General features: G+C 42.7%; 1 protein-coding gene across 3 annotated transcripts in view; it reads left to right on the top strand.

The window, feature by feature from the left end:
• The first annotated feature begins 1029 nt into the window (after positions 1 to 1029).
• Positions 1030 to 20412, top strand: part of CBS (cystathionine beta-synthase) — a 21722-nt gene continuing 2339 nt past the window's right edge. For 2 of the 3 annotated variants that reach the window (XM_072398512.1, XM_072398511.1), the window contains exons 1-15: positions 1042 to 1140; positions 1336 to 1523; positions 1995 to 2101; positions 3088 to 3222; positions 4047 to 4126; positions 5032 to 5166; positions 6382 to 6451; positions 15832 to 15923; positions 16246 to 16371; positions 16466 to 16550; positions 16628 to 16733; positions 17450 to 17527; positions 17609 to 17743; positions 18026 to 18134; positions 18943 to 19027. In XM_072398512.1, coding sequence (XP_072254613.1) covers positions 1057 to 1140; positions 1336 to 1523; positions 1995 to 2101; positions 3088 to 3222; positions 4047 to 4126; positions 5032 to 5166; positions 6382 to 6451; positions 15832 to 15923; positions 16246 to 16371; positions 16466 to 16550; positions 16628 to 16733; positions 17450 to 17527; positions 17609 to 17743; positions 18026 to 18134; positions 18943 to 19027 — 1615 coding nt within the window. In that variant the 5' untranslated portion in view covers positions 1042 to 1056. Of the gene's footprint in view, positions 1181 to 1335; positions 1524 to 1994; positions 2102 to 3087; positions 3223 to 4046; positions 4127 to 5031; positions 5167 to 6381; positions 6452 to 15831; positions 15924 to 16245; positions 16372 to 16465; positions 16551 to 16627; positions 16734 to 17449; positions 17528 to 17608; positions 17744 to 18025; positions 18135 to 18942; positions 19028 to 20412 lie in introns of all 3 variants that reach the window. The other variant, XM_072398513.1, reaches the window with a different exon arrangement.

Genomic DNA, 20412 nt, shown 5'->3' with positions numbered 1-20412 from the left:
GGAAACATGGGGTTCTTTTCTGGTCATGCTTTTGGAGTAAGGAAAGACATTTTATTGGTGAAGAGAGATCTAAAATGTTTAAATGTGATCCTCGATGTAATGTCTACATGCTAACAATAGGTCTTACATGTATCTTTACCTCACAGATTCTTAGGATTTGTTGTAAGCCGTGGGATTTATTTACCAGTTACGCATTCTAGCATTGTAAAATGAATGATCAGAATGATAAACTTACTACAAGTCTTCAGTGTTCCTAAAGGCAAATCCCTGACATTAGACTATTCAATTACCTTTGACGTGTGATATCCACATTCTAATGTCCCCCCTACAGTCATGAGAAATTAACAATTCTTTTTGGGATCCTCGAGGAAACCGTAGTGCCAAAGGGAAACCCATGCAATACCGTGTAAATGCACAAACTCCATGCAGATAACATCCTGCCTGAAATTAACACCAAACACACGGTTTTATTTTCTTTTTTGTTTTTTAAGGTTGTATAATCAAGAATACAGAAAGGCTTACAATCTATTGGGGGGGTAATTTAGGGCTCGGGGTAATTGGGGGTAATTTAGGGCTCGGGGGTAATTGGGGGTAATTTAGGGCTCGGGGGTAATTCCGCATATTACACCTTAGGGGGTCCCCGGTCCTATGGCCGCTATTATTCTAAAGCCAATCCCGGCTCCTTTTCCTCATATGGCATTGGCCGATGTTTTATTGCGCTGCACCGTGGGGGTGGTCGGGATTTATTCGCTCATATATCATATTCACGTGTTTCTCGGGATAAAATGGGCGGGGCCGTGGAATGTCCCCTCTGCAATGAAGGGGCGGGGTCACGGTTCGTGCTTTAGATTGCATCATTCCCCCCAGTGTTGGTGCTTTGATGCCGATGAGATTATTTTGTCCCCTCCCCCCCACTTTATTACATCACTATGCAAGGCTGGCCTCTGAGCAGTGTGTGCATTGGATGTTTGGCTTCTACTGAACACGCCTTAGTTAGCTTTTTGTCCAATCATTTACAGCCCTGTGGACCACCGCCTACACATTGACCAATAGAAGATGTTCAGCAGGTCATCCCTATTTTTTTGGCCAATCATAGAGCACCGAGATCGATTCCTTCTGACGATCACACTGCGCACACAGGTAGACGCTGCGCTATTCTTATCAACTGTGGTCTGCGAAGGTAAGGGACACCGGGAGGGGGTGTGATGGAGAGCGGTGGGGTGACCGGACACCGGGAGGGGGGTGATCGGACACCGGGGGGGTTTACTATTAGAAATGGTGACACCTTGAGATTTCGGGTTCCTGCCGGTATTTCAGTATTGGTTCTCCTCACAGGACATCATGCCATCGGTACCCCCCAGTGCGGAAATGGCTTCCTGCCCCCATTTAGCGGAGAAGCACGTAACCAATGGCGGAGCCGAGCTGGGAGCAGAAAGGAAATGGATTCGCCCGGATCTACCGAGCAAGTGCACCTGGCAGCTGGGAATGGCCCAGAGCGAGTCGCCCCATAACCACTTCCCCCTGTAAGTATTGGGGTGACCCCGTGTGACTACTAACCTGGTATAGGGGCACAATGGCACCATACACCCTCCACACACTCACCTGAAATATTGTGCCATCTAACAATCAACATTTCTGTGTGCCAACCACTTGTGCTATATGGGGCCCCTCGCACTGTGTGTGCTAACCACTCATGTTGTATGGGGCCCCTCGCATTGTGTGTGCTAACCACTCATGTTGTATGGGGCCCCTCGTTGTATGGGGCCCCTCGCATTGTGTGTGCTAACCACTCATGTTGTATGGGGCCCCTCGCACTGTGTGTGCTAACCACTTGTGCTATATGGGGCCCCCCCACGCACTGTGTGTGACAACCACTGTATGGGCCCCTCACACCGTGTGCCAGTTGCTGTGCTTCTATGGTTGCATGCCTTGTTTTGTCCTCTTATAGTGCCTTGATGGGCATAGGTGTTCTGATTGGGCTCTTGTGGTTTTAGCAATTCCCCTTCATCCATCCTGCCCACCATTCTGCAGAAGATTGGACACACCCCGCTTGTCCGCATTAATAAGGTTGGGAAGCGTTATGGACTGAAGTGTGAGCTGTGTGAGTATCTATTAAGAGAAAGCATGGCTTCCTTCCTTGGGGCATTCTCTTTCTGTGTACAGGCCCCTGAGCTTTCTGTCCCCTGCCCTTCTGTGTGTGTAGCATGCTGGGATTCCTGCCTGCCCTTCTGTGTGTGTAACATGCTGGGATTCCTGCCTGCCTGCCCTTCTGTGAGTGTAACATGCTGGGATTCCTGCCTGCCCTTCTGTGTGTGTAGCATGCTGGGATTCCTGCCTGCCTCCTGTCTATCTGTGTGTGTGTAGCATGCTGGGATTCCTGCCTGCCTGCCCTTCTGTGAGTGTAACATGCTGGGATTCATGCCTGCCTGCCTGCCCTTCTGTGTGTGTAACATGCTGGGATTCATGCCTGCCTGCCTGCCCTTCTGTGTGTGTAACATGCTGGGATTCCAGCCTGCCTGCCCTTCTGTGTGTGTAGCATGCCGGGATTCCTGCCTGCCCTTCTGTGTGTGTAACATGCCGGGATTCCTGCCTGCCTGCCCTTCTGTGTGTGTAACATGCCGGGATTCCTGCCTGCCTGCCCTTCTGTGAGTGTAACATGCTGGGATTCCTGCCTGCCTGTCTATCTGTGTGTGTGTAGCATGCTGGGATTCCTGCCTGCCTGCCCTTCTGTGAGTGTAACATGCTGGGATTCCATGCTGGGATTCCTGCCTGCCTGTCTATCTGTGTGTGTAACATGCTGGGATTCCTGCCTGCCTGCCCTTCTGTGTATGTAGCATGCTGGGATTCCTGCCTGCCTGTCTATCTGTGTGTGTAGCATGCTGGGATTCCTGCCTGCCTGATTGTATTGTACTGTGTTTGTTAGGCCACTTGGCCATTATTTCTGCATGTAGTACAGTTTTTGTCTGCTGCCTTCTTGCTATTTTCTGCTCCCTGACATCAGTGCGTGGCTGATATCAGGAATTGTATTATCCTACACGGAATGTCATAATATAACTGCACTGAGCAGTAACTTTCTGCTTTATACAGTGGCCAAATGTGAGTTCTTTAATGCTGGTGGCAGTGTGAAGGATCGCATCAGTTTGCGCATGGTGGAAGATGCAGAGAGAGATGGAACCTTGAAACCAGGAGACACTATTATAGAGCCCACCTCTGGAAATACAGGTGAGGAGGTCACGCTCTGGGTGCTTGTCCCTTATTCTTTACCCTGCACTGTGGGGAATACGGAAGATATTGCTAAACTGTCTTATTTATGTTTCCATCTGCTGCTGGGCTCTAAATCCTCCTTGTACGTAGACTGGTCAGACCGGTTCAGTGATCTCTGCTGAGCCTGGGGTTAAATTACCAGTCAGCCACATTTGTGCTCTGCACGGCAAGAGGCGGTCTATACATTTCTCTGGCTGGTCGTCGATACTTTTCCCTGTCAGAGAATTTCTGTTTGTCTTTCTTAATCCGCTTACAATCCACTTCAAAAGATTTTTCTTCCACGTCTCTGCCCATTACCCGCTATCTGCTTTACTGCAGTGCCAAGCACACTACGTGTTTCATTTGTCTCTCTGAGCAGGGACCCGGGGGCCCGCGCCATAGACTGGCAGTATTACACTTGTGCTGCAGTACACATGACACCTGGGAGCTAGCTCATCCTGGTCCTTGCTACAATAGTGACAAATATGTGTTTGTGATGCTCCCATTCTTTACCTAGCTGCAAAACCTGCACCCTTAAAACAAATGTGTCCATAATGGCAGCCCCACATTGCTGCCTGGTACACAACCTCTGGATTTTGTTTTCTTTGTGATGCAAGATGCAGCTGGAGGATTTGGGTGGCACTACAGCCCCTTGTGTGTTAACAATGATGTAAAGTCTTTGCACTCATATACAGATACACACTGCAGGCTGGCACAGGCAAGGTTGGCAATTAGAGGATTCTGTCACCTCCAGAAATGTTTCAGATACAGTGTAAATATGTGAATTCTTGTGTCTTCTCCAGGTATTGGTCTGGCCTTGGCAGCAGCAGTTAAAGGCTATCGCTGCATTATAGTCATGCCAGAGAAGATGAGTATGGAGAAGGTGAGTGCCGCTTTCATCTCACAGCCCATCCTGTACACAGCGAGACATTGTATTGTTCTATACACTAATCCATTATCTCTGGTTCAATGTTTTAGAAGGAGATTTCAGAATACTGGGGAAGAATATGTATATATATCTATATATATATATATATATTCATATATCATTCTATATCATAGAACAGCTTATGGCATAGTGCAAGGCAATAGGAATCTGTCTAGGTCACAACTGTAGGAATATCTCAAGCCATCATATAGCTCAGATGATATAATAAGCCCCTTTGAGGGACCGTTTGTGCAGGGCTGCATAAAATGTTGGCGCTATATAAATACTGGCTAATAATAATGTGGCCAGTTAGGTGTATAGGGCATGAATAATATATAATATAATTACATGAAAAGGGCTAAGTGTGGGCCAAATGTTTAAATGTGAAAACTCCAGCCACAGAGGGGTCAGAAAAGCAGACTGATGTGTTCAGGGAGTGATGGAAATATTATTATAGATTACCTATAATAATTCCTATAAAGCACTTCAACTCATGGCTTGTCCTTCCATAGATTTGTTTAAGCTTCAGGGGCCAATACTGAATAAAAGTTTACAGGGCTTATATATAAGGCTATTGAGGGAAGGGTATGGAAGTCTTCGTTATAGAGAATTTCTGACAATTTGCACAGGACCCATGTAACATTCTGACCCTGATGTGCACTGTTGATGAAGAGGCCACGGATAGTCCCCAGTTTTAGTGATAAATGTTAGAACCTGTACAGCAATATAATGCAGAGAATGAATGTGTTCAGTATAGAGATGAATCTCATTAGATTCCTTACACTTCACAAATAAGGGAGGTTCTTAGATTTGTCAGAGGCTCCCTATATTGTACCAGTGAATCTTTCTCTTTCCTGCAGGTTGATGTTCTTCGTGCACTTGGGGCAGAAATTGTCAGAACTCCTACCAACGCTCGCTTTGATTCCCCCGAATCCCATGTGGGAGTGGCTTGGAGACTAAAGAATGAGATCCCGAACTCTCACATCCTGGATCAGGTACTGAGGAATAAAGCAAAGTTTGATAGTAGTCAGTGGCCGCAGGAAAAGGGAAAGTTATAGTTTTGGTATAAGCTTAGGATGTGGTGTAGGAAGTAATGGGCACACAGCAGGGATATAACTCTGGTTTTATATTTTTAATGGACATTAATGGGGAATGTGGCAATAGTTGGCTCCTAAAGCATATATAGCTCTGATTCAGCAGACAGTGATGGGAAGGTGATGCATAAATAGCTCTGGTATAGGTAACAGTATGGGAAATTGGCAGATGACTGACATATGGTGAAAAATACAGGTAAATTGTTGGGCACAGTATGGCTCTTGGAAAGATGTCAGTAATGAGCACGATAGGTCTATCGCTGCAGTATAAGCAAAATGCCACTAGACACCTGGCCAGAGGTATTTCTCTTGTAATAAAATTGTAGGGATGGAAAGGTGGCATCTGGTATTAGGGATGGTATAGGGCAATAAAAATGGTGCTGTAGGCCATCTGGCGAGGCTTTAGCTTGGATATTGGAGATTGTATTGGGCATTGTATGTGATGGTATTGATTACCTGGTAGAGGAATAAAATCAAAACTGAGAATAATATGAAAAGAATAAGGTGGTAGTGAATGTAATGATTTAGTATTGGGGACAGTATGTCCACAGGATGGCGGCATAGAAGATATAGATCCATTGTTGAGGACAGTATAGGCACAGGATGGTGCTGGCCAGGGTATTTTTCCAAACTTTGGATCAGAATGGGCACAGGATAGTGGTGGGGGGAGTATAGCTTAAATACAGGGGTCAGCATGGGTTCAGAGTGGTGGTTGTAAGGGTAGAAATTTAATAGTGGAGACATGGGTGCCAGAGAAGGTGGACAGAATGGACACGGGATGCCTACCAGTGGTTAGGGAAGACATACAATATTGGCCAGCATGGCTGCAAGATTGTTGCAGTAAAGATACAGATCTAATATTGGGGATAATATGGGTGCAGCATGGTGTCAGAGAGGGTATAGATCCAATATTGGGGGCAGGCTGGTCGTGGCAATGGTAGAGATCCAATACTTGGGACAGCATAGATGTTGGGTTGTGGTGGTGATCCAATAGTAGGCGCAATATAGATGGCAATAGGCTGAGGAAAGTGGAGATAATGATATTCTGGTGGGTGTAGCTCAATACTGTATATTATTATTATTTTTTATTTTTTTTTATTTTTTTGTTTCCAACAGTACCGAAATGCCAGCAATCCTCTTGCTCACTATGACAGCACAGCTGAAGAGATCCTGGCACAGTGTGACGGTTGGTAGTCTGGAGTTTACATGTTTCTGTAGTATTAACTGGATCAAACCAACAGATGGGTGTAATAAGTCAGGCCAGGACTGTATAAGAACCAGGACTGCGTCCTGCTTGCACTCCTATCACGTTGGCTGCCATACCCTTTCCTGTTTGCCAAGCCTTTGATTGGGGTTAGAGACGGCAGAAACATTATGTCTAGGAAGGTTTCCTCCTGCTCATAATAATAATATTATAGGTCCAATATTATAATTAATAATATTAAGTCTAATAGGCCTCCTAAATACAGCTCACGGCCCTCCACCGATTGATCAGTTTAGCATGTAATCACGGTAAAAGATAAGCATTGGGCCTGTAAATATGCAGCTTTGTTACAAATATTCCTATATTTAAGGTGTTCATTCCTGTGCTGCTGTCTGTACTGTAAATTAGATGACAGATGTATATAAAGCAAAGCTGCACCACAATGCAATCTCTAGGTCTAGACGGAGATGTCCAGTTCTATCTTATCACTGTGTATGTGTCCGAGTTTTTGCTGCGTGTGCTCCCCTACTGTGACGGAACCTCCTGTAGATGTGCCATCGAATATTTGTGCTTAGAAGCCGTCCTCCTTTGCCAATGATTAACCCCAAAGTACATAACAGGAGCTAAATATATACACTAGCAGCAGCAGATGGGAACACCTAGAACATGTGATATATAGATTTTATGACGGATTTTGTTGGCTTTTTTGTTATAAATAGAACATATGATGGACACGGGATTGTGCAACTTTTCTGGACAAGGTTTCACATTGGGCCTTGATTGTAATAGATTAATTCAGGGTTAGCTTATTGTCATCTGTCACTGCTTGGCTTGTGAAACAATTGGCTTTTTAATCAAGTGGAGTTAGAAAAAACAGGAATCTGATATTGTGCATTTGGGAGTTGTGTTTGCTTGACGGTCAGTTTTGTTTTAACAGTTTTTTTTTTTCCTTGCTGACATCTAAGCGGGATTTGTCAAAGCTTCACTGGTGATTTAAATTCCTGGGGCACTCATTTTGAGCTTGCTTATTAATCAAGTGGTGTTAGAAAACATGGGAGATAAGTTGAATCCTTATAGTACCCACAAACTGTAAGTAAACTTTTATAACTCCTTGTAAACAAACATTATAACCGGGAAGATGAGTGGTAGCAAGGTGGAAGGTTTGGTTCAGTGCACAGTCTGCCTCATGTATGTACAAATGGGAGTAACAGCTTCTAGGTGAATACCTAGGTGAATACTGCTGTGACAGATGTGAACAAGTCGCCTTTCTGGTATCTAGCATTGGAGAGCTGGAGAAGTGCATTGCAACACTGAAATCACTGGATTACCGGGTTTTGCCTTCTTCTGGATCAGCGATGTCTTATAGGGTTTTATATCTGGGATATGTTTATTTCCTTAGTGGGTGGACTTGATGGACTTTTGTCTTTTTCAACCTAACCTACTATGTAACTATTTAACTATCTTATATTAAACTTACTGATGTAGAACTGTTTCCTCCTGCAATCTCACCTCAAAGTTGTGCTGACAATTTTCCATCCCCTGGCAGATTGTGTAAGTTATTGTCTATTTGACCAATACCACAGAAAACTTTCCCTTAATAACACATCATAATTATAATTAGATCTCCCCCCCCTTTTAGCCTGATATAACAGAGCCCAATGGATCTAATAGAAGAATGGTAACGAGAAAAAGTTATTAAGCTGTACAAATCAGGAATAGAATATAAGTATGCAGAGTTTTGATAATGCCTGGTAATTCTGTATTCTAAGATTTCGGACACAACTACTAGAAAATTATGTCCAGATGCAAAAACAAAAGAATACAAAACACAAGCTGCTTTGCCAACAAGTGGGGTTGGTGTTTAAGATGCATAAAAAGGAGGGGGTTGAACAAAAATAGACTTCATGATCAAGAAAAAAGCCTTTGTTGTGTCATTACCAACTTCCTTACAATATGCAACATATAGAAAAGCCTCAAAACTGCTGGAACAAAATCCTTTGGAGTTATGAGGCCAAAACCATAAATGTAGCGAGGCGTATGACCCCACTGTGAAGCATGGGAGAGGTGGATCTCTGGCTTTCTTGGGGTTTGTAAGCTACAGCTGGGAATGAAAAAATGCCGAATGATAAATATTAGAGGATATACTGCAATTATCAGTCCTAAAACGGTGCATAGAATGTACCAGGATCTTCTAACATGACGGTGATCCTAAACACAAAGATAACCCTTCAGTGGCTACAGCAGAAAAACATAAAGATGCCGGAATAGCCATTACCGTCTCTTTACCTCTTGTGTCAATGAGCCACACAGCCAGATAACCCATTCATTTACATGACCTGGAGGCAGAGAATCAAGGGCCCCATCCACAGGCATTACAGAAAATTGCATGCCATTCCTAATGCTAAAGGGGGACATGGGCAGTATTAGGAACATCTTATTGTTCTGTCTGCTGGGTTTTGTTTAATGGTTGTGCAGTTCAGTGAAGCAATGAAATGAAAAGTAAATGAAATGTGTTTTATCTGATAACTCGCATTTCTTTCTAAAGCTGCATACACATGTGCAATTATTGTTATTGGAAAGGATTTTTCATGACTGCACGATACATGAGCGATTGCTTCATATCCTCCAGACTCTGCCAGGGGATGAATCCTTATCGGCACAATTGTATGCAAAGCTTACTGATCCTGCAATGCTTCCTCCTTTCTGATGCACACTGTGACATTATATACATTGCCTTGTCACATTACAACCTAGAACCATTTATTTACACAACATGCCTACCACAAAACATTTTTATTGTGACACGAACAAAAAACAAGTCATAAATGTGTGCGCGCGTATTCACCTCCTCGGAGGTAATCATTTGTGAGTCCCTTTTGCTGCAGTTACAGCTGGAAGTCTCTTTGTCTAATAGTCACTGGGAATGTTCCTTGTCCTTCAAATAAAGCTCCGAGTTAGAGGGGTGTGTTGGTTTTCAGTATTCTTCAAATCATGTTGAATGGAGGTCTAGGCTTGGCCATTCTAAAACATTGAAATGTTTCTGTATTGTAGCTTCATGTAAGGTCATTGTCTTGCTGCAATCCAATCTTCATCCCAGTCTTATATCTCTGGCACATTGAAAACAGGTTTTCCTCCAGAATTGTTCTTTGTCCATCTTTCCTTCAGATTTCTGTCCCACCATGCTTCACATTGGCAATGGCACTTGGGTGATGGGGAAGTTTTGGGTTTTTGCCACCTATGGTGTTTCTAATGATAACCAAAAAGCAGTTTTCAGTCTGCACTGACCTTCTCCAATATGTGGGGCACTTGTTGTCCGCCCTAATCTTATACCACTGGTTTATATCTGGCCACTCGTAAAGCTGCTTTGTGGGGTGTCCTATGGGTGGCACAAACTTTTTATTTTGTTATGAGTTTATGATGTTCTTTGGCCTGCTTAGGATTATTGGGCTATATATATATATATATATATATATATATATATATATATATATATATATATATATATATATATATATATATATAAATATATCTATACCTGACCCTGATTATAACTTTGTCTCTGACCTGTTTGGAGACTCCCCCGGCTCTGTGGTGCATAGTCAGGGGTCTTTCAATACAGTTCTGTATCCTGTATGTATCCAGGCATCATCTGATCATCTGACATTTTGATGGACCCCAATCTATCACACTATTGTATCTTGTCTGGTTCTTATAGGGGGTCTCCAAACGGGCCATCAGAGCTGAAGACGGTGGAGAAAATCAAATGCTTAGCAGAAAGAGTCAAAATAAAGCCTGGAATCCATCAATCTTCATACACAATCACTCCTGTATGGGGGGGCTTAAGCTGTTATTTAACCCCCCCCCCCCCCCCGCGGTAAGCCCGAGTGTGACTGGCCGCATTGTCTTCCTCGATCTGTTCCCTGGGAGTTCCTGGTGATGTCGGGGTGTACAGCCGCTGCTAGGGGCACGGAGGGAATTTCAAATTATTTAGTATTGCATTCAATGTAAAATAACGGTATTCACTGCAATACACTGGATTTATAGGTCTAAAGCATTACATTGTCTTTCATGAAAGTTTACTTTACAGTATAATAGTAATAGTATAATAAAGTTTGAAACATAAAACCATGTCAAAATGTATTATTCAATTTATTTTTTCTAAATTTATTAAATACCAAACTTTGACATGATTTATTATACTCCTACTATTATATTATACTGTAAAATACATTTTCATGAAAAACATTGTCCTGCTTTTAGACATATAAATCCAGACAGAAATAAACTGCCCAGGAGGTTAATTGTCATTGAGCAGATTATCCAATAATGTATACTTGGAAGTCCATATAAGCATAAAAGTTCACAAACAGGTAATGGGGTGGAGAAACCACGTGTCTAGCACTTTTGGCAAAGAAATGTCCGTCCGCCATCTTGGATTCTTGTACAAACTGATTCTAACCACAAGGGACTCCTATCAGCCTTCATGGCCATCCTGTGCTCAGCTCTCGGGGTCATCTCGCTGATTATTTCTGGTGAAGGTGCTGCTCTCTGAAAACAATCAAACAAAGCAGTAACTATTCTTCATAGACGCAGAATATATTTTATATGCTATATACAGACCTCCTATATTTTTCGCTCATTCCCTCCTCTTGATCCTATTTTAGGGTCACACTCTTATCACACTCCCTCCTATCGATGATGCAATAGATTCACAGTGCTACATTCACCTCCTGGGTGGAGAGCCCCTCTTTTCCAGGATGTGAATCCCTTATAGGATCCAAGGAGTACTCTCATTCACAACATCTATGTCATCATATCTTTCCCTTTCTGGCTCTTGATACATATTGAATGTCTTGAAGGGGGACTCTGAGAAAATGGGGTCTGCATACATTTCACTAACTGTAATACATCTGGCAATAAAACACATTTATAAAGCATTTACATTACTAGAAGGAATAATATATAAAAAATTAGCTCCTTTTTGTAGAAAACTTCCTATCCAAGCAAAAACATTTCCAGACCATTATTTCCACATATAAAGCATTATGGGTCTCTGCATATAGATATTTATCACGCTTGGGGAGGCAGGGTCACTAGGGGGCGCTATGGCTTGCAGAGAAGTGGTGTGAGCCCTGTGAAGGGCCAAGGTGCTGAGTCTAAGCAGTAACCAGTAACAAATACTGAATCAGGCAACAGATCTAGAGGAACTGCTCAGCAGAGCTAGGGGACTAGTGGAAACCCAATGCACAAACGCGGAGTGTTGTGTCTGAGCTAGGTAAATTGCCAGGGATGAGTAAGAGGCAATTTTCTGATTGGCTGGAGGGATGGGCGAAACTGAAAAAATTTGGGAGAGCAGGCATGTCCAGGGTTAGTACTGCCTGAACTCGAAGAAGAGGTAAGTGTGACAACATCAAATCTGCAAACATAATACAATATCAAAGCAGGATAGGCCAAGGCACTGAACAACATATTATTATATAATCCCCATACAATAAATTAAATGAACTCTTAAGGCTGCTTTCTGGTGCAAATAAAAAAACAAATGCTTGGCCTGTAGGCAATAAATTATCATGTAACAGTTGTAACATGAACAAGAATTCAGAGTTTACTCATCTTCTGTTGGTGATTGAACTTCTGTGTGTAGCCAAGTCTCTTTTACTTGTAATATAACGGTTGTTATAGGAATCAGGAGCACAGATAGATCTGACATTGGGATTCCAAGCTGCATTTTGTAAAGTTGTTCATCAGAACCCAATCTCGTGACTTCAGGCTGCATATTCCAGGATTCTGCACATATGTTCTGAGATAAAGATTACACATATCCCGACAAATCATTATTATACTGAGCTTCTTGTATGAAACTTATAACCCATCTTTGTATAATTTGTGATACTTTTATAATCACACCATTGAATCTTTCTACTTTTACTGAACTCAGAGTGATACGAGGTACGTACCGTATTTTTCGCCGTATAAGACGCTCCGGAATATAAAACGCACCCAATTTTAAAGGAGGAAAATCTAGAAAAAAAGATTCTGGCAAAAAATACGGTACTTGTTTAATCTGATATATTTTGTACATCATCTGACCCATGAAATCAGTCTCTCTACCTAACTATAAGATTTTTAAAACTTTATACCTACACAACAATTTTTTTCAAACCTTTTTCCTGATGCTTTGGCAGTTTTACTACCTCCTGGCCGAAGCCTTTTTATTTAGAAACATATTTACACAAACTACATACACATCTACCGCTCCTAAATGTAATATAGATCTGCAGGCACTGAAAAAGATACAAAAGCTGTGAAAATGTATGCTGGGTACTTTTGTTGGGTTGTGTGGATGTTTTTTTGGTACGGATCAAGCACCTCTGCACAGTCCTGACATTATTGCGTCGCTCATGGACCAGATAGCGTTGATCATTTGGGCCAATGTCTTAGGTTTAACATGTCCATGGGCTGGTTGTAACATCATGGTAAGCATTTTGGGTCATCATGCATTGATAACAGACCATTGGTTTCTTCTGTGACCTTGGTTCCTTCATTTCTTCTTCCTCCTTCTCATAATCTGTACTCTTCTGTACTATTTGGATCATAGTAGTTCCCGATCGTTCTGCTGTTTTCCTGGCTGTGAGATCTGTAAGGCTTTTCCTTTTGCTTCCTAGGATACACCTCTAGAGCGAGCTTTATCCTTCAGTACAGCGTCTTCCAGTGCTTTGGTGGCCGCATCAATAAGTCTTAAACTTGTTCCTAATTTTGGATTGGCTTCCCAGCAGCTGTATTGAATCCCCTGTTCTTCTATATGGGTCCATAATCATGTACAACCCCTAATACATGCCGGCTATCTGTATGAATGTTCTCTGTTCTCTGTCTTCTGACACTTCCCTGCTCTTGTGACGGCCACCAATTCGGCTGCTTGAGCGGACATTGAAGAAAGAAGTGATTGTGTCTCATGCACACTCTCCATTGTTGTCACAGCATATGCCGTGCTTGGGGTGCCATCTTTGTAGAGCCTTGATCCATGAATATGATTTTATCCCGACTTGTGAGGGGTGTGCCTTGGATTGGGGATATTTGCTGCATTTCTTCCTCCATTAGTTCCAGGAAATTGTGGTCACCTCCTCTTGTAAGTCTCCTTCTCTCTGTGGTAGGTAGTTGGCTGGGTAATGGTGGTAAATCTCCTGATAGTGGCCACACATCCTCATCCCTTCCATGTCCAGCAATCCATTGCGATTTCCTCTGACTCTGACCTCTTCGCTCAATATTGTACACATCTAGCTTTTGGGACAAAGTTCCTCTCTTCTCCTTACGGTGTCTTTATCTATTCGATATATTTTATGTTTAATAACCAAATGACATTATAGCAGCAACTAGAAATGATTTCCCTCATCATCCCGCAGATTCCGTGTTTCCGGTAGGAAGGGGCCGCTGGGATGAAGCTGCTGCATACTCGCTACTACTCTTCTTTATTTCTTTGGGAGCTGACAATCATTAGCCAAATAATGTTTTGTCTTTTCCTATTAATGACATTTTTACATACTAAAGTAGTGACCTAATAATCACAAAGTATATGCCGTGTTCAGTCTGTATATGTAACCGCTACATAAGGATTAGGAGGGGAAGGTGTTGCTGAAATTTCAGACACTCTGGACTTGACAAGGACTTTTTGGGGGCAGATTTTGTTTTCAATAAATTTTATTAAATTTTCAATTTTACAAAGCTAAAATGAAATCATACAAACATCCACAATAGTCAATACAGCTTAGTGAAAATGCTGTGAAAAAAAAAAGTGCGGTAACATTCATGCACTTAACAAAAACACCCGGGGGCAGATTCTGAAGTCCCTGGCTAGTTATGAGAACTTTTCATTCTTCTATCATCATTCTCTATGAATACAGGTGTAAGTATCATCCGGCTGCCTTCTTCTGCACTCCTTTAGTTATCCATAAATCCACACAATACAATCTGTGAGTGCGTCCCAGCTCTGCACACTAACCAAGTAACAATATCTATGTCCCAGTTTCTGGCACAGGTAATAATATCTTTAATTACCGTATTTTTTGCCATATAAGACGCACTTTTTCTTCCCCAAAACTGGGGGGGGAAAGTTAGTGCGTCCTATACGACAAATGTGTTAAAAAAAAATAATTAAAATATTATACTCACCCGATACCCGATCCTGCGTGTCTCTGGCTGCAGCGTGCTTTCAGAATCTTTTTTTCTAGATTTTCCTCCTTTAAAATTGGGTGCGTCTTATATTCCGGAGCGTCTTATACGGCGAAAAATACGGTAGTTTTACAATCTTTTTGGTTGCATTTCCTATTTATTTACCATACTTGTGACACATTTTCTTCCTTTGTTCGTACTCTGCGATCCGCCATGGTAATCACTATACACCATCAACCATAGTGACAAATGATACGACCCATGCTTTGGTATGTTATCTAGATTATGATATTAGGCATTAACAGTCCATGACATATCTGTTTGTCATTTCTGTGAGCGTTCTGGAGCTGCCCCGATTCTCTGGAATGGTCTCCTCGTCCTATTCGGCTTGCTCCTACATTCTGCTTAAAAGAGCGCTCAAAACTTCTTCTGTCCTTTAAAACCATCACTACTTCCCACCACTACATATCTCCCTCCTATTGTGTGTGAAATTCCCCCACCTACTAGATTGTAAGCTCTTCGGGGCAGGGTCCTCTCCTCCTGAGTCACTGTCCTATTTAATGTACAGCGCTGTGTAATATGTTGGTGCTATATAAATCATGTTTGATAATATTAATTGCACTTTTGGCACAGAAATGACCGTCCTCCATCTTGGATTCTTATTCAATCTGGTTCTAACCACAACGGTCTCCTATCGGCCTTCAATGCCATTCTGTGCTCAGCTCTCAGGGTCATCTCGCTGATTCTGGTGCAGGTGCTGCTGTCTGAAAACAAACAAAGCAGTAACTATTCTCCATAGAAGCAGAATATATTTTATATCCTATATACAGACCTGTCTTCTAATATTACTCAATAGAGCTGGGGATTCGGATGGAACAAGCATTGATAATATATATATATATATATATATATAGATAGATAGATAGATAGATAGATAGATAGATAGAGAGAGAGAGAGAGAAATACATATTATTTTCATTTCACTTCAACAGTGAAGACTTCATTGTCTAGTCTATAAAAGTCACCTAAAATCCATTTTAATTCCAGGTTGTAATGTAAAAACAGTACAAACACCTAGAGGAATGAATATTGCAATGTACAACTTACAGATCCAGCACTACTTCCTACAGACAAATGTTAAGTTATTGATGTCCTGCACAGCATTCCTAGCACTGACAGTCTTCTTTCCTCACCAGGACAGTTGGACATGGTGGTTGTAGGAGCTGGGACTGGAGGAACAATTACAGGTCTGGCGAGAAAACTGAAGGAGAAATGTCCAAACTGCAAGGTAAGCAGATATTGGGATGAGGGTAAGATTTCTGCCATCTCCATGGGCTGTGGCCCCAGGACCCTGAGCTGAGTAATATGGATCCATTACCCTGAGCTGAGTAATATGGATCCATTCCATACTATTGTGCTACTTCTCATGGCTTTATACTATGACGGGCTTATCTTCATGGGATATTGCTATGGTGTCTTATTATTTTTTGTTTTTTAAGGTTTATTAAACTATTAATGACTGCCATGACTAATTACAAGACATATTGGGGACACCTCTCCATTAGCAGTTGCTCTTTCCTTTTACATTCACACATTTCTTATTTTTGCAGGTGATTGGAGTGGATCCGGAAGGTTCTATCTTGGCTGAGCCAGAAGAGCTCAATCAGACAGACAGGACGGGTTATGAGGTGGAAGGGATTGGTTATGATTTTATCCCAACTGTACTGGACCGAACGGTGAGATCCTAGGCAGGCGCCATGTTGAGATCTTTAGTGTATAGTACGTAGAGCCCATCTGCCATTCCTGTTTCTGATTGGTTGTGTCTGTCAGGTGGTGGATGAATGGTATAAATCACATGATGAAGAATCTTTCTTGATGGCCCGGGCTCTGATTCGGGAGGAGGGTTTGTTGTGCGGTGAGTACATGTGTGTAAGATATTACTGCACGGTTCAATAATGAGGAGATAAGTTAATCAATGAATTGCCTTTGCAGGGGGTAGTTCTGGCAGCGCTATGAGTATAGCGGTGAAAGCAGCTCAAGAGTTGGAGGAGGGGCAAAGATGTGTCGTTATCCTGCCCGATTCTGTGCGCAATTACATGTAAGACTCCCATTTCCTGGATAGATCTTTATTACTTGTACGCTTCTTACATTTTCACCTCCTTTCTTCATTCTTCTCAGTCATCTCGGGGATATGAGCTATACGTTAAAAGGGTGAAACTAAACATACATAGCCAAGCAGGCACAACATGAATCCCCTTGTAAGGGGCTAATACCCCGGATAATCTGGTTACACTGACAATGGGAGGGAAAGTCAGAGTATCTCCAGCAGGGCAGCTTTTGTGGGTTGTTACCCCTCTGCAATGGTTAGTTCCCACCAAACCTATTTATTAGAGGACTGGTAATGGTGTCATGGGCACCCAAGACATATTAAGCGGGGCTAGTCCATCGGGTTTGTGTCCTTGCAGCAGAAAGAGCAGTGTGGCTTTATACCAGTCAATGCCCGCTCCTGCCTACCACCCAATACACCTACAATGCACATGAGGATCGGAGCTGGAGTAATGGAGCGAAAGTGTCAAAGTGCATCATTTATCTGGGAAGAGAAGGCAGCATTATGGGAAGAAACCAGGCGGGTGGTGGCGATTTAAAGGACCTGCTGGTAACATCTTGGTGCCAGATACTGCAGGACAACTTCAGAGTTCTTATGGAGTCCATGCCTGGATGGGTTACAAAGGGGAGGCCAGAGGTTTTGGGGATTATTTTACATGTGATTGTGTGCCTAATTCTGTGTCATCTGCTTGGTCTTTCTTGGAATAGGACCAAATTCCTGAGTGATAAATGGATGACCCAGAAGCAATTCCTGAAGGTGGAGGATCTAGAGGGGAGTAAGCCCTGGTAAGATGTCAGGAAATGTTCTTTTTGGCTAATTAAGGTTTTTTTGCTTCTGTCCTTATGGATCTTCTTTTTCTGCTGCAGGTGGTGGAATTTGAAGGTCTCATCTCTGTCTCTGTCCGCCCCACTGACCGTCCTTCCAACAGTCAGCTGCAGTCAGACCATCCAGCTCCTCCGAGAGAAAGGCTTTGACCAAGTTCCTATTGTGTCTGAGTCGGGGTGAGACTTCCATTACTTGTACCTTGTATCTCATATTTGAACACCCACGTTATGGGAGGTCTCCTTCAATAATCACGGTGCCTATGTCAGACCGGAGGTTTGTTGGGGGCACCGGCTGATAATTCATTGGATTCGCTTAGGCCACACACAACTCTTTTTACAATTGTTGGACTTTGTGATCACAGTTCTGGTCTGCACCACATACCATAGCAGTGTTTGAATTTTGCTGCCTTTGTTCCATACAATATTGGCAAACACCGACTGATAGCTGTATATCCACAGGTTGGTCCTTGGGATGGTGACCCTGGGAAACATGTTGTCCTCTGTGCTAGCTGGAAAGGTGAAACCGTCTGATCCAGTCACCAAAGTTATCTATAAGCAATTCACACAGGTAAGAGAGAGCGACAGAATTGCCTAAAGAGATGCTCCAACCTTGCTTGTTCCCTTCCTTCCTAATACTCCGTCTAGCTGCTTTGACAAGCCAGGGGCAGCGACTACCTTGGTCATGTGACCGGCTGCTAGACCAATAATCCAATCCATAATCCTCCATCCATAAACCCTGTCTAGGTATGTTGCTAATTTTTAGGTAAACCCAGTTATTTTTTGTATTAGGAAATGTCCTTTTCCACCTGTAATACCAGCAGTTTGTTAATCCACCACCAAAAGAGTTGTCCCGATTGGAAGATTCACCTTCTCTGCCTGTTTTTGTGACTATAAAATGTATTTCTCCTTATTTCCTTTCTTACCTAACGTCTCCGGGACAAATAGAGACGGCAATGAAGCCTGACAGGTGGTCATCAGTTTCTAAATCTATAAAGTTTTTGTCTTTTTATATATTGTCCAAAAACATTGTGAGAAACTGGGACAAAAAGAAAACGGCTTGTCCCCCTCCAGGATCCTAATATCCGAGCCTCTGCATGGGCCAGCTTACCCCATAATAGTGCCCCGACCCTGCACAGGCCCTGTATACTAAGTATAAGCTTTTTTATTATTTTAAAATAAGTTTTTCTGTTTCGTTAGGGAAGTTTCACCTAAAATTAGAATGTGATTTGGGAAAGAAATGGGAGTGAAAGGAAATTTTCTGTAAAAAGCCCCCGTGTAGAATAGTAAGCTCTCCGTCCTGCTAATTCCGTGTATTGTATATTGGTACTGAATACTGAGTCTGGTGCAATTCTATTAAACCATGGCATCATTTTCAGGTTCACCTTGATGAAAATTTGGGGAAACTTTCCCGTATCCTGGAGACAGACCACTTTGCCTTGGTAGTTCATGAACAAATCCAGTGTAAGTATTGATCTCCTGTTTGCATCAATTTCAGCTTCTGTCTATGCCTTGTCTCTGACCTCTCCTTATTCCTATTTGGCCCGTATTGGCCTCCTCTTTCCTTACCCATTTCTTTGTTTGTTCCCCAGTCCTCCCCTGCCACTGTCTCCGCTCCCTCCCTCTGTTCTCTCCTTCTCCCAGCGTCTTTCTCTCTCGCAGTCACCCATTTCCCCTGGCACCTTTATTTCTCCCCCTCTGATTCATTGCTACTTTGTGGGTTACAGCCCCTCTCTATATACACCTCCCCCAGTATACATGTGTTTAGGTAACGCACAAGCTGGATTTAGGTCTATGAAGCTGGTAGCTCTTTGATGTATGTGTGCCAATAAAGGTGCCCCCCTCCCCTTGTTTATTAAGAAGTTTCCCCCTGTAACCACCTTAATTCTTCCTGAAAAGTTTTCCTCAAGATTGTTGAGGGTGTCTGTGGGGATGTGCCCCTATTGGTGAGGTCAGGTACTGATGGTGGGATTTGCCCCCTATTGGTGAGGTCAGGTACTGATGGTGGGATTTGCCCCCTATTGGTGAGGTCAGGTACTGATGGTGAGGATTTGCCCCCTATTGGTGAGGTCAGGTACTGATGGTGAGGATTTGCCCCCTATTGGTGAGGTCAGGTACTGATGTTGGATAACAAGACATGGCTCACCACTCCAATTTATTCCAAAGGTATTTAGTAGGGTTGAGGTCAGGGCTCTGTGCAGGATACTCAAGTTCCTCCACACTAAACTGATACCCCATGTCTTTATGGAGGGGGCTTTGTACCCCGGGAACAGTCATAGGTGAACAGAAAAGGGTCTTCACAAGGCTGGAAGAGCACATATGTCTGCAATGCCTTTGTATGATGAAGGATTACCAGGACCCTTCACTGGGGACCCCTGATCCCAATAATTGGGTGTGTGTGGAACATTCCTTCAAAAATTAGTGGCTGGAGAAGATAGGTCCATACATGCTAGAAAGAAAACCCTCCATAGCTGCAACAACATTTCAAGACGGTTTTCTGCCTAATGTGTATAGTCATGAGAAATAGAAAGTATGCCGTTTTATGAATCGAGACATAAAATAATCATATGGCCTGTAAACGACCCGAAAATAATGTCAATACCACATATATATTACATATTTATTACATATTACATATATATTACATATTATATATATATTACACTACGAAAAATTATTTATCCACTTGTATAACAATTTTGAGTCAGCCAAGCTCTGATCATCAGATGCATTGATTGATCATCAGTCAGTGTGACCCCCCCCTCTGTATTTTATCATCAGTGTTACCCCCCCTCCTATAGTTGATTATCTGTCAGTGTGACCCCCCCCCCTCTGTATTTTATCATCAG

The sequence above is a fragment of the Pyxicephalus adspersus genome, chromosome 1 (assembly GCF_032062135.1).
Source record: "Pyxicephalus adspersus chromosome 1, UCB_Pads_2.0, whole genome shotgun sequence".
Taxonomy (NCBI): Eukaryota; Metazoa; Chordata; class Amphibia; order Anura; family Pyxicephalidae; genus Pyxicephalus; species Pyxicephalus adspersus.
Note: the sequence above shows the minus strand (reverse complement) of the source record. Positions and strands in the feature narration are given on the sequence as shown.